Raw genomic sequence first — 13,712 nt, 5'->3', positions numbered from 1 at the left:
GTTCAACATGTTTAATATAGACGATAAACAAGAACACTACAAAATACAAAACCACTAATGTGAAAACGAAACAGTCCTGTCTGGTGCAATGACACAAAGACAGAAGACAACCATCCACAAAGTACCCACAGAATATGGCTGTCTAAATATGGTTCCCAATCAGAGACAACGATAGACAGCTGCCTCTAATTGAGAACCAATCTAGGCAACCATAGACATACAAACTACCTAGAAAGGCGACAGCCCCATAAACATACAAAACACCTAGACCAGCCAAAACACATAAATCCCCCATGTCACACCCTGACTTAACCAAAATAATAAAGAAAACAAAGATAACTAAGATCGGGGCGTGACAGATCAGATAATGAATCTAGTACTGAAAGCATAAACTACAGCTAGCTAGCACTGCAGTGTATAAGATGTGGTGAGTAGTTGAGTGAAAGACAATAGTGAAAGACAATAGTTGAACAGTTTTGAACATATTTCTTCCAAAATGAAGGAAACGCAAGAGAGAAATAGCGAGAGTGTGTCATTTTTTTTTCACTTTCAATTACTTAGCTAGAAAATGCAGCTAGCTACAGGGATGCTGTGTTAGCTCGGTGGCTATGATTTTCCACACGTCACTGGAACTCTTCCAAGTCAAGGTAAGCTTTTGGTATTACTTATTTATTGACTCCGGGGCCTGCCGGTGTAACTGCTTACTGAATGTACACTAAGTTACTGCATGATTGCAGCGAGTTTACTACCGCATTAGTTTTATTGGCTATGCTGACTGTGACATTACTTTAGCTAACGATGTACATACAGTAGGCTGTGTGTAGCGGTTGGCTTGGAAATGTTTTTTCGCCTGGTCACATACAACTGATGTGTTATGCATTGAAGTCCACAAGCAAAGGGATGAGAATGAATATAACGTGGCTATTTTGAGAGTGAACTGCATTTACGCGTGATCAGGGGTGTAGTCATTACACCTAATTTGTTGAAAAACGTTTCTTAAACGGAACAAAATGGGGATAAACATACCTGAATTTGTGCAAAATCTCGTTTGCAACTGTTGGACTAACGAGTACACCCTATATCAGCTAGATGCAGTCGAGTGTGCAAGGCAGTTTTGAATGTCACCTCAAATTTGTCTCTCGACCTGTGTGCACCTACGTTGTAAACTTTCATTCATAGGATAGGTTGTAGCAACCTCATGATGGGTATAAGGAACATTCAAGTATCATGTAGTAACCTTGTCTGTCTAAAAACAATTCTCATGTGATTTCACCCATGGAATTAGCTGTGAGTGAATGGAATATGAATGAGTCATCCGATATGCTGTAATAGAAATAAGGCCATTGTGTTCTTTTGTTACTGAAGTGTATACATCAAATAACCTGATAATGATCCACATCATATGGGTAGACAAATAATGTGTGTTATGCAACAAAACACAACTATCTTTTTTTAGGATGCAAACCAGTAATATGAATCGCTGTTGATCCATCCTGTTCTGATCTAATGAAATTGATGTAGGATTTCCTTTGGCCTAGAATCAAGGCCTTTTGCAGTCATGAAGGACAAAGCTAGATCCCTCTTGGTTCTCGTCAGCAAAGACTGAACCTCAAGTTATGGGTTATACAGTGCCTTGCGAAAGTATTTGGCACCCTTGAACTTTGCGACCTTTTGACACATTTCAGGCTTCAAACATAAAGATATAAAACTGTATTTTTTTGTGAAGAATCAACAACAAGTGGGACACAATCATGAAGTGGAACGACATTTATTGGATATTTCAAACTTTTTGAAATCAAAAACTGAAAAATTGGGCGTGCAAAATTATTCAGCCCCCTTAAGTTAATACTTTGTAGTGCCACCTTTTGCTGCGATTACAGCTGTAAGTCGCTTGGGGTATGTCTCTATCAGTTTTGCACATGGAGAGACTGAATTTTTTTCCCATTCCTCCTTGCAAAACAGCTCGAGCTCAGTGAGGTTGGATGGAGAGCATTGCGCATTACTGAAACATGCCAACTACAAATATTTAACCCATTAAAAGAAAATAAATACATGACAGCTAGTTAAATATTTTATAGAGTTGGCTATAATATGAGTACAAACAAAGTGAGTGTGTGTGTTTGTGCATATTATGGTGTATATTATAATTTCCCAACATAAAATGTATCCCCATTCCCCTATCAAATACATTGATCGATACAGAAATCTGGCAACCCTCAGAATTCAACTTAGCCTTGCATAAAATGTATTATGAAAGAAATGGTGTAATGTACACAAAAAAAGTGGAGCCTTGTATTAAATGCATTATGAAGAAAATGTAATGTAGGCTCCACGGAATTTGAAATGCATTATGAAGAAAATCGTGTAGGCCTACTGTTGCCTACATGAAAAAATGGCCTTTCTGACTACAAGTACACCAGTATTCCAAAGTATTATTTAAAAACAAGCATAGAAAACAGTATTGGCAAAAACAAAACAAAAAACGTTTCAGTGACAACCTGGTTGATTAACAATATTAGGTTGTTAACGCTGTTTTAAAAATATATAAATAAATGTGGGACACAAAAAAAGGCAGTGTAGAACACCATTGCCCATCATGCATTGCTCTAATAATGTTCAAAGGATTGTTTCGAAGTTTGACACCCGAAAAATGTATTTTGCCATGAAGTCGCACAAAAGTGTGTGTATTTTTGCATGAATTAAGCCTCACAAAATCTGATGAAATATATATATTGTTTGAGTGTGATATTGTGTTGTTCTATCAGATCTTTCAGCAGTCTGATGTTCACGTTAGACAAAAATCTGACAGAGTTGATGTTTCACGGATTTGCCCAAATGTTCTTCATAATTCAAGTGGAATACAAAATAGCAATTTTGTATTTTCTCAGTTGCTTCATGACCTTAAAACCTAATTAAAATAAATATATTTGAACTTAGAATATACATTTATCAGGGACATGGGGTTGACAGTTTAATTTCAATATTATTTGTTTATATCTGTCAAAAGTAAAGAACTTTACAGACCATGAATGGTCTTGTTGCATTACATGTAATGAAGACCTGAAGAAGGGGTCCTTATGGTATAGCTGACCCTGCTTATTCCGGATTAATTTAGGATTTTAGACAAATCTTACAGAGTTGACCAAATCTCCGGACACATTTAAGAATCACAGTTTTGAGAAAAATATTATTTAAAGTCACAGAGGGCTATTGCAAGAAACTACATAATATCCTTTGTCAGTACATATTTATGATTGGAAGTTTAGAATTTTAAACACTTTTTGGAGTATTTGAATTGGGGTCCTTTGCTCTGGACAGGGCATTTCCGGGCACAGAGCCGACATATAAAATAATAATATAGAAAATATTTAGAAAAATCTGAAAACTAATATTTTCCCTTATAAAATGTCCCTAAATGTGTTTGTTTTTTTTTCAACTTTTTAGTTTTTTTTTAACTTGGATTCTCTGGTACTTTTGTGTACTTGCTAGCTGTCACTCAAATGATGAAGGGCTGAAGTTCATTGACTAGAACTTGAATTACTAGGGGCTGGTGCATGTGGGGAATAATGAAAGGAACATAGCGCAGCACAGCTTCCAGAAAAACAGTCACTTTCAAATTTGGGATTTAGTGGCTAAATGAGGTAAAACAGTAATTCTGCTCATAGATTATGCATGCATGAACTACACAGACACATCCAGACCAAAGCTGGCGGTAAAAAAAAAAAACTTAGTAGTTGCCAAATTTCCAGAGCATGTTTTTAAATAATGCAACTAAATCCTCTTTATTTTTTCCAACTATAAAAATAACATTTCCCAGACTGACAAGGATTGTCCTGACTTTCAAGAATCCCTTAATGATACATTTTTGACATATTATCTTGTTGCATCTTGGTCACCTGGGTGCAGAAATGGAACATGCTACAGTTTAATGTACAGATAAAAGAATACATAACGGTAATTGCATACAACATCAGATTATCACATGGGACATGTGCCGTAGTAGCTTATATCCACATTAGGTCCGTGCAACTGATCTTAACAATAATGACCAAAATATTTTGTACCTTTTTTCTTCCAGGAAGATTCTTTAAAATATTAAAATCACAGAGTGGAGGGGTGTGTATAGTCTCTTCTGCAGTGTAGGAGCATGTACCAGACAACCCACTGTGCTCCAGGGCCAGATCCCTCTTTCTAGCAAACCCCCTCATGGTGAAAGAGTTCCCTCTAGTGCTTATAAACTGTTGATAACATGTTGGGTTGGAGCAGTGAAGTGATGCAATTTCACAGATTTATCTGCTCATCTGGCCAATAATAAATAGTTTTAGAAGCTTGGATACACCCAAACTTCCCCACCTCCTCTGTCCCTTTTGTTGGCCAGGGCTAGCCTTTGGCCCCACGTTTGAATAGGGATCAAGAGCCCCACTCACTTAGAGGGAAAGTACTCCGCTCTGAGAAAGGAAGAAAATAGCACTTTGGCATGAGAGAGAGAGACTAAACACGCTGTTATATACACTTGAGATGATGATGAGGTTATAACCATCATCGCATTAAAAATATAATAATAGCAAAAATCTACTTCCAAGAACTAAATCTTTTGCGATTAGTTTTGACAAAATACTTTCTCAATCTGTTGATCACTGAACCATCAGGATGCTCAATCTGGAACACATTGTTCAGTTGTTTTATGAAAACACTTGGCGAGTTGAAGAAGTGGGAATGGGACGTAGCATGACTTTCACAACGGGGCTCTTAGAGAATTGTGAGAGAGGGAGGTCCAGGTTCCAATAGCTCACATATAATGATGGCATGCATCCTCAGGGCAAAGCTTTACTCTGCTGAAAGCTCCCAGTGCCACAGACATGGGCTTTTATCCACTTTCTATATAGAGTAAGGCTCAGTGAATAGAGCCTCTGGAGAAATGATGCATTTATTTAAAAAAAATAAAACAGACTACTTTTTTTTTTTTAAGTAAAGAGGCCCAGCTAGCACATAATGTTCTGAGAACCATATGTTTCTTAAAGCTTGGTGAGAGTGTGGGTGTGCTATGGTTATTTTGCATACAACCTTCCCACAATGTTCCGGGAAAGGTGATGGATGTTTCTTAGGTGGGAATTTCAGTACTTCAGCAGAACGTATCCTATTGGTTTCCTCATATACTGAACAAAAATATACATGTAAAGCATTGGTCCCATGTTTCATGAGCTGAAATTAAAGATCCCAGAAAATTGTCCATATATACAAAAAGTTTATTTCTCTGAAATTGTGCACAAATTTGTTTATATCCCTGTTAGTGAGCACTTCTTCTTTGCCAAGATAATCCATCCACCTGGCAGGTGTGGCATATCAAGAAGCTGATTAAACATCATGATCATTACACAGGTGAACTTTGTGCTGGGGACAATCAAAGACCACTCTAAAATATGCAGTTGTCACAACAATGCCACAGATGTCTCAAGTTGAGGGAGCGTGCAATTGGCATGCTGACTGTAGGAATGACCACCAGAGCTGTTGCCAGAGAATTTAATGTCCATTTCTCTACCATAAGCCATCTCCAATGTAATTTTAGAGAACCAGCCTCACAATCGCACACCACGTGTAACCACCCTAGCCCAGGACCTACACATCCAGCTTCTTCACCTGCGGGATCGTCTGAGACCAGTCAACCAGACAACTGATGAAACTGTGGGTTTGCACAACCGAATAAATTTTGCACAAACTGTCAGAAATCTACTCAGGGAAGCTCATCTGCATGCTCATTGTCCTCACCAGGGCCTTGACCTGACTGCAGTTCGGCATCGTAACCATACACACTGGAGAAGTGTGCTCTTCACAGATGAATCCCGGTTTCAACTGTACCAGGCAGATGACAGACAGCGTGTATGGCGCTGTGTGGGCGAGCAGTTTGCTGATGTCAACGTTGTGAACAGAGTGCCCCATGGTGCTAGGGTTATGGTATGGGCAGGCAGAAGCTACGGACAACGAACACAATTGCATTTTATTGATGGCAATTAGAATGCACAGAGATGCTGTGATGAGTCTTGTCGTTCCATTCATCTGTTCAGAGAACGTTCTTCTTTGGGAATTTCAGTACTTTCTCTACAGGTTCTCAGAACATTAAGAAAACTTTCCATAAAACCTACAAGAAAACATTTGTCATATTTAAAGAACGTTGTAAGAATGTTATGTAAAAAGATATACATTGCATTCTCAGCATAAACAGAACACACTCTCCTCTCTTGTTAAGTGTATTCATGTGTTTTGTCCACACCAACTAATTGGCCACACCTGATATTAATGTGCTTGTTTTCTTTGAAATGGGGTCTGTTTGAATACACTAAAATTAACAGCTTTGTAGGAGTTTAAAAAAAAACATGGCATGCTAGCTCCATCTTTGTGTCGCAGTGGACTAATTCCATGTATAGAAAACAGATCATAGGTTTGAATATCACTAATGCCATGCCACAATAAAAAAAATTTTTTTGCATGATTAATGCTTAAGCTAATTAATTTCCATGTGTCCTATCTGAGTTCAAAATTAAGATGGCAGTCTTATTGGAACATTCAGTTAAAGTTTTAAGGAAGTCGTTAAAAAAACTCCAAATAACCTATCATTTCCATTCTCAGAACATTAATATAACCTCCCAGGAAAACGTTTTACTATGGTTCCCTGAGTTTTCAGAAACTCCCTGTAACCTAAAAATGAACATTCCCAAAACAGGTAAATGTTCACTTCCAATCTCAGAACGTTTAAAAAAACAAACATTCAGTTTTACTGGTCAGGAAACTTATGGCTTCGTTCCCAAAACCAATGAGAAACCAAAAAACGTACGTTCCCACAACTTCCAAGAAACCCAATGTGCTAGCTGGGGGCATACTATTTACTTTACATAGACAACATGATGTTCAGGAAAGCACATTGTTATATTTGTTTTGAGGGAAATAGTGCAGCTGCAATGAGGGCTTAGCTAGAGAGCTAGAGTTGGAAAAAAGCCAGTTGAAGAGTTTACGATTTCGCATGTTTTGGTGAATTCCTTTGCTGGCAGACAATTCCAAAGCAAATCATTTTACAACCACATTCGACAAATAACGAATGTTGAGCAAGATTTTATCCAAACAGGTGCTATTATGGTAAAACATTTATTTTATTCCTCTGTCTTCTCCAGCTTCCTGTGTACAGCAGTATTGGAGTAGAACTCACAGGTAAAATGATGCACCCCAAGATGAGGGGTCTGTTTCTTATCCAACTGCTGCTGATTGAACAGGCTCTATGTAGAACACAAACTCCCCCTGTTCTGAAGACCACTCCGCTCTCCAAGACCTCCGTTTTAGGGGAGGGGGAGACTATCAAAAAGGAGCGGCAGTCACTCCTGGGGTCCCAGACCCAACTTGGTCTCCCATCAGATGCAGCGGAGAGTGCGGCCCCTGAAGAGTGGGTGGTGATGGATGAGGCCAGGGCCCAGTCTGCCCAGCGTATTGTCACCACGCTGAAGGCCAAGCTGCAGGGCCGGATCCTCGTCCAGGCCAACACCAGCTGTGAGGAGCTGCTGTCTGCCTCTACACTGCAGGACCCTGCCTCAGCCCTGTTCCCCCGGGAGCTCCTGGGCCTATCCCTGGTGCCAGTGCTAGTGGCGGCAGGCTGTTCTCGGGAGGCCCAGACCCTGGTACTCAGAATGTACAACCTGTTGGGGGTGGAGGACACAGAGGAGCTCCTTATAGAGGTGGAGAGCCTTATGGCAAAGGGGGCGTCCCGCCCCAGAGCCACTACCCCCCCCCTGCCTCACACATGGAGAAGGTTCAGGCAGAGCGCCACCTACAGGCAGTGATGTTCAACATACAGCAGCTGGCCAGGGCTGGGGTGGGTCAGAGGGGGCACAGGGCCTCTGGAAGAGGGAAGCAGGAGGAGAGGTGTCAGGGCTGGACCAGGGTGAACGGGACCCTGCTTTTGGGGGAGACAGTGCAGGGAGCCACCACAGGGGGGCTGGAGGCGGCTGTAAGTGTCTGTGAGAGCCTGGGGTCCCAGTGTGCTGGTGTGTCCCATAACGGAGGGCAGTACCAGGCGGTTCTGATATCAGGCAGCCGGGTGGTGCCCTCTGAGTACTTGGTGGATTCGACAGTGCCAGGTGCAGGATGAGGAGTCACCTGGGGCCTCAGGGCGGCGGGCGCGGCGCAGCCCTCAGCGGAACTGCATCAACAAAAAGGAGGAGCACGTGTACAACGTGGTGGAGTGGATCCCTGTCGTCAGCACCCTTTACAACCTGGGCACGGCCGTCTACTACACCTCTGTCAACTGCTCCGAGACGGCAAAGGAGAGGGCCATCCTCAGCGCCGTCGACCTGGGCACTGACGCCCTCATGGCTGTCACTGGGGGAACGGTGGGCGTGGCAGGCTACGTGGCCGGGGCTGGAGTGAAGACGGGGGTGAAGGCTGGGATCAAGTACCTGCTGTCCTCCATGAAGCAGGAGGAGGACCTGATAGTTAATGAGTACAGTTGGGAGGAGGGAATCATCACCATACAGTAAACAGCCAGTAGCCTGGTTGGTTGGTAGCCAGATATTATTTTGCTTAGCCAATGGCAGCATAAAAAGATCTGGGGACCAGGAAGTGGTCTCAGGGAACCACTGAGTAAACTCTAAGACCCCCTTGACCTCTACTCCCCCAATCCTCTCAACCCAAACCCTTCCTGTCCTTCGGTACTATTGGTCAGGTCAGACTCAATTTACACATCTGATACTTCCAGTGCAGGGACTATTGTAACATTACTACCTTTCAGATGTTGTTTTGTTTGTTCTGTGTCCTCTAGAAACATATGGACCGAAATTCAAGCTGGCTATTTGTAAAAATATCAACTAATTGATTTATAAGCTATTTTTCCTTGATACATGAAAGTTTGCAACTGCCCTTGATTGATTAAATTATCATTTTAGCTAGTAGTTTTTTACTACTGGTCTTCATTGACCAAACCAAAAACGTCATATCAGTGGAGTTGAGTGAATCAAGTAAGAATTATTGTACTAATGACTGATTGAATATAAACTTAATTTAGTCATTGCAAAATAACTCACAACACTATTCCAGCAGTGGAGGATGCTGAGGGGAGAACGGCTCATAATAATGGCCGGAACGGAGCAAATGGAATGGCATCAAACACCTGGAAATCATGTATTTGATACCATTCCACTGATTCAGCTCCAGTCATTACCACGCAACCATTTTCCCCAATTTAAGGTGCCACCAACCTCCTGTGTGTTCCAGGGCCCGGATTTTAGGCTTACAAGTGTTTTAATGATGCAGCTTTCCTACAACGGCCGAAGATGTAACATGCACTTCCCAAAACACCAGAGAAGGGTGCAATTGCAGTCTGAAATTCAGGGCACCTGCAGGAACCCTTCTTTATACTTATATTGGTCCATTTTTAAGCTAGGAGAGGCAGCGGAGCTCCAGTACAGTAGGTGGCGTAAATGTGTCCTTCGTCCCTGCCTGTCGGCCACCGGTTTCCTGCAGTTCTGTTTAACAATGGTGAGGGCAGGTGTTCAACAGGCGGGAGCAAAGGACACTGTTTACCGGTGCCACAAGCTAGCAAGGAGGACTCCGGGAGGCAGGGGCAGAATTATTATTATTTTTTAAATCCGATAACTTTAATTTCCCTTTTTCTGCTGTTGCACACTATTGAACACCACGCTGACAGAATGTTCACTAAGTGCGTTGTTGGAGCATGTGTCGGTACTGATAGGATCGAAAGAAAGTGACCGCTGTTCTCAGATCAGCTTTCTCCATTCTAATCTCACCTGATCTTTATTTCACAATACTGATGACGGATCAGCTCCTAGAGAGATATTTCCACCTACGGCTGCAAATATTGAGGAGGCTTATTGTAATGCTTGTATCAACTGCAAAGACATTGGCAACTTTGTATTTGTAGTCAACTTTGTTCTGAAGTTATCGGCGGTCACAAAGAGATGTGATTCCATGTTTAGCGGAGATCTTCTGTATAAAGGAGGGAAAAAAAACATTTAATAACGCACTTAGCTGTTCTACGAGTCTGAGGCAGGCGCAGTTCTCATCTATATTACTCAGTCGTCTATTTACCACCACAAACCGATGCTAGCACTAAGACCGCACTCAATGAGCTGTATAAGGCCATAAGCAAACAAGAAAATGCTTATCCAGAAGAGGTGCTCCTAGTGGCCGGGGACTTTAATGTAGACAAACTTAAATCCGTTTGACCTCAGTTCCACCAGCACATGTGCAACCAGAGAAAAAATATATATAGACCACCTTTCCTCCACACACAGAGACGCATACAAAGCTCTCCCTCGCCCTCCATTTGGCAAATCTGACCATAATAATAACCTCCCAATTCCTACTTACAAGCAAAAACTAATGCAGGAGGATGTCAAGGACCATATCACCTCCACCCTACCTGACACCCTAGACCCACTCCAATTTGCTTACCGCCCAAATAGGTCCACAGACGATGCAATCTCAACCACACTGCCCTAACCCATCTGGACAAGAGGAATACCTATGTGAGAATGCTGTTCATCGACTACAGCTCGGCATTCAACACCATAGTACCCTCCAAGCTCGTCATCAAGCTCGAGACCCTGGGTCTCGACCCCGCCCTGTGCAACTGGGTACTGGACTTCCTGACGGGCCGCCCCCAGGTGGTGAGGGTAGGCAACATCTCCACACCCCGCTGATCCTCAACACTGGGGCCCCACAAGGGTGCGTTCTGAGCCCTCTCCTGTACTCCCTGTTCACACACGACTGCGTGACCACGCACGCCTCCAACTCAATCATCAAGTTTGCGGACGACACAACAGTGGTAGGCTTGATTACCAACAACGACGAGACGGCCTACAGGGAGGAGGTGAGGGCCCTCGGAGTGTGGTGTCAGGAAAATAACCTCACACTCAACGTCAACACAACTAAGGAGATGATTGTGGACTTCAGGAAACAGCAGAGGGAACACCCCCCTATCCACATCGATGGAACAGTAGTGGAGAGGGTAGCACGTTTTAAGTTCCTCGGCATACACATCACAGACAAACTGAATTGGTCCACTCACACAGACAGCATCGTGAAGAAGGCGCAGCAGCGCCTCTTCAACCTCAGGAGGCTGAAGAAATTCGGCTTGTCACCAAAAGCACTCACAAACTTCTACAGATGCACAATCGAGAGCATCCTGGCGGGCTGTATCACCGCCTGGTACGGCAACTGCTCCGCCCACAACCGTAAGGCTCTCCAGAGGGTAGTGAGGTCTGCACAACGCATCACCGGGGGCAAACTACCTGCTCTCCAGGACACCTACACCACCCGATGTTACAGGAAGGCCATAAAGATCATCAAGGACATCAACCACCCGAGCCACTGCCTGTTCACCCCGCTATCATCCAGAAGGCGAGGTCAGTACAGGTGCATCAAAGCTGGGACCGAGAGACTGAAAAACAGCTTCTATCTCAAGGCCATCAGACTGTTAAACAGCCACCACTAACATTGAGTGGCTGCTGCCAACACACTGACACTGACACTGACTCAACTCCAGCCACTTTAATAATGGGAATTGATGGGAAATGATGTAAATATATCACTAGCCACTTTAAACAATGCTACCTTATATAATGTTACTTACCCTACGTTATTCATCTCATATGCATACGTATATACTGTACTCTATATCATCGACTGCATCCTTATGTAATACATGTATCACTAGCCACTTTAACTATGCCACTTTGTTTACATACTCATCTCATATGTATATACTGTACTCGATACCATCTACTGTATCTTGCCTATGCTGCTCTGTACCATCACTCATTCATATATCCTTATGTACATATTCTTTATCCCCTTACACTGTGTATAAGACAGTAGTTTTGGAATTGTTAGTTAGATTACTTGTTGGTTATTACTGCATTGTCGGAACTAGAAGCACAAGCATTTCGCTACACTCGCATTAACATCTGCTAACCATGTGTATGTGACAAATAAAATTTGATTTGATTTGAGGAAGTACCAGTGACTCACTCAATACGGAAGTGGTCAGATGACACGGATGCTACGCTACAGGACTGTTTTGCTAGCACAGAATGGAATATGTTCGGGTATTCATCCAATGAGAATGAGGAGTCATCGGCTACATCAATAAGTGCTACAACGACATCATCCCCACAGTGACCGTACGTACATATCCTAACCAGATGCCATGGATTACAGGCAACATCCGCATTGCGCTAAAGGCTAGAGCTGCTGCTTTCAAGGAGCGGGACACTAATCCAAACGCTTATAAGAACTCCTGCTACGCTCTCAGACGAATCACCAAACAGGCAAAGCATCAATACAGGATCAAGATTGAATCCTACTACACCAGCTCTGACGCTCTTCCAATGTGGCAGGGCTTAAAAACTATTAGACTACAAAGGGAAACCCAGCTGCGAGCTGCCCAGTGACGCAAGCTTACCAGACAAGCTAAATGCCTTTTATGCTTGCTTCGAGGCAAGCAACAATAAAGCATGCATGAAAGCACCAGCTGTTCCAGACAAATGTGAGATAACGTTCTCATTAGCCGATGTGAGCAAGACCTTTAAACAGGTCAACAATTCACAAAGCAACGGGGCTAGATGGATTATCAGGACATGTCCGCGCATGCTTTGAGTACCAACTGGCAAGTATCTTCACTGACATTTTTAACCTCTCCCTGACCGAGTCTGTAATACCTACATGTTTCAAGCAGACCACCATAGTCCCTGTGCCAAAGGAAGCGAAGGTAACCTGCCTAAATTATTACCGACCCCATAGCACTCACATCGATAGCCATGAGCTACTTTGAAAGGCTGGTCATGGCTCACATCAACAGCATCATCCCTGATACGCTAGACCCACTCCAAGTCGCATACCGCCCAACAGATACACAGATGACACAATCTCAATCGCACTCCACACTGCACTTTCCCACCTGGACAAAAGGAACACCTATGGGAGAATGCTGATCATTGACTACAGCTCAGCGTTCAACACCATACTGTCCACAAAGTTCATCACTAAGCTAAGGACCTTGGGACTAAACACTTCCCTCTGCAAATGGATCCTGGACTTCCTGACGGGCCGCCCCCAGGTGGTAAGGGTAGGCAACAACACGTCTGCCACGCTGATCCTGAACACAGGGGTCCCTCAGGGGTATGTGCTGAGGGGCACGTACCCCTGGCATGGGTCCCCAGATCCTCAAAAAGTTCTACAGCTGCACCATCGAGAGCATCCTGACTAGTAGGCGCTACAGAGGGTAGTGCGCACGTCACTGGGGCCAAGCTTCCTGCCATCCAGGACCTACAGTGGGGAGAACAAGCATTTGATACACTGCTGATTTTGCAGGTTTTCCTACTTACAAAGCATGTAGAGGTCTGTAATTTTTATCATACAGTGGGGCAAAAAAGTATTTAGCCAGCCACCAATTGTGCAAGTTCTCCCACTTAAAAAGATGAGAGGCCTGTAATTTTCATCATAGGTACACTTAAACTATGACAGACATTGCCAATAAAGGGTATATAACAAAGTATTGAGAAACTTTTGTTATGACCAAATACTTATTTTCCACCATAATTTGCAAATAAATTCATTACAAATCCTACAATGTGATTTTTCTGGATTTTTTTCCCCTCATTTTGTCTGTCATAGTTGAAGTGTACATATGATGAAAATTACAGGCCTCTCAT

At 43.0% G+C, this 13,712-nt stretch overlaps 1 protein-coding gene and 1 pseudogene across 2 annotated transcripts in view; both read left to right on the top strand.

Moving 5' to 3' along the window:
- Positions 1 to 319: 319 nt before the first annotated feature.
- Positions 320 to 13,712, top strand: part of stat2 (signal transducer and activator of transcription 2) — a 29,974-nt gene continuing 16,581 nt past the window's right edge. The window contains exon 1 of one of the 2 annotated variants that reach the window (XM_031822130.1): positions 320 to 647. In XM_031822130.1, the coding sequence (XP_031677990.1) occupies positions 609 to 647 (39 nt within the window). In that variant the 5' untranslated portion in view covers positions 320 to 608. The remainder of the gene's footprint in view (positions 648 to 13,712) is intronic. The other variant, XM_031822212.1, reaches the window with a different exon arrangement.
- Positions 7,206 to 9,052, top strand: LOC109904930 (uncharacterized; annotated as a pseudogene).

Source organism: Oncorhynchus kisutch, linkage group LG1 (assembly GCF_002021735.2).
Source record: "Oncorhynchus kisutch isolate 150728-3 linkage group LG1, Okis_V2, whole genome shotgun sequence".
Lineage (NCBI taxonomy): Eukaryota > Metazoa > Chordata > Actinopteri > Salmoniformes > Salmonidae > Oncorhynchus > Oncorhynchus kisutch.
Note: the sequence above shows the minus strand (reverse complement) of the source record. Positions and strands in the feature narration are given on the sequence as shown.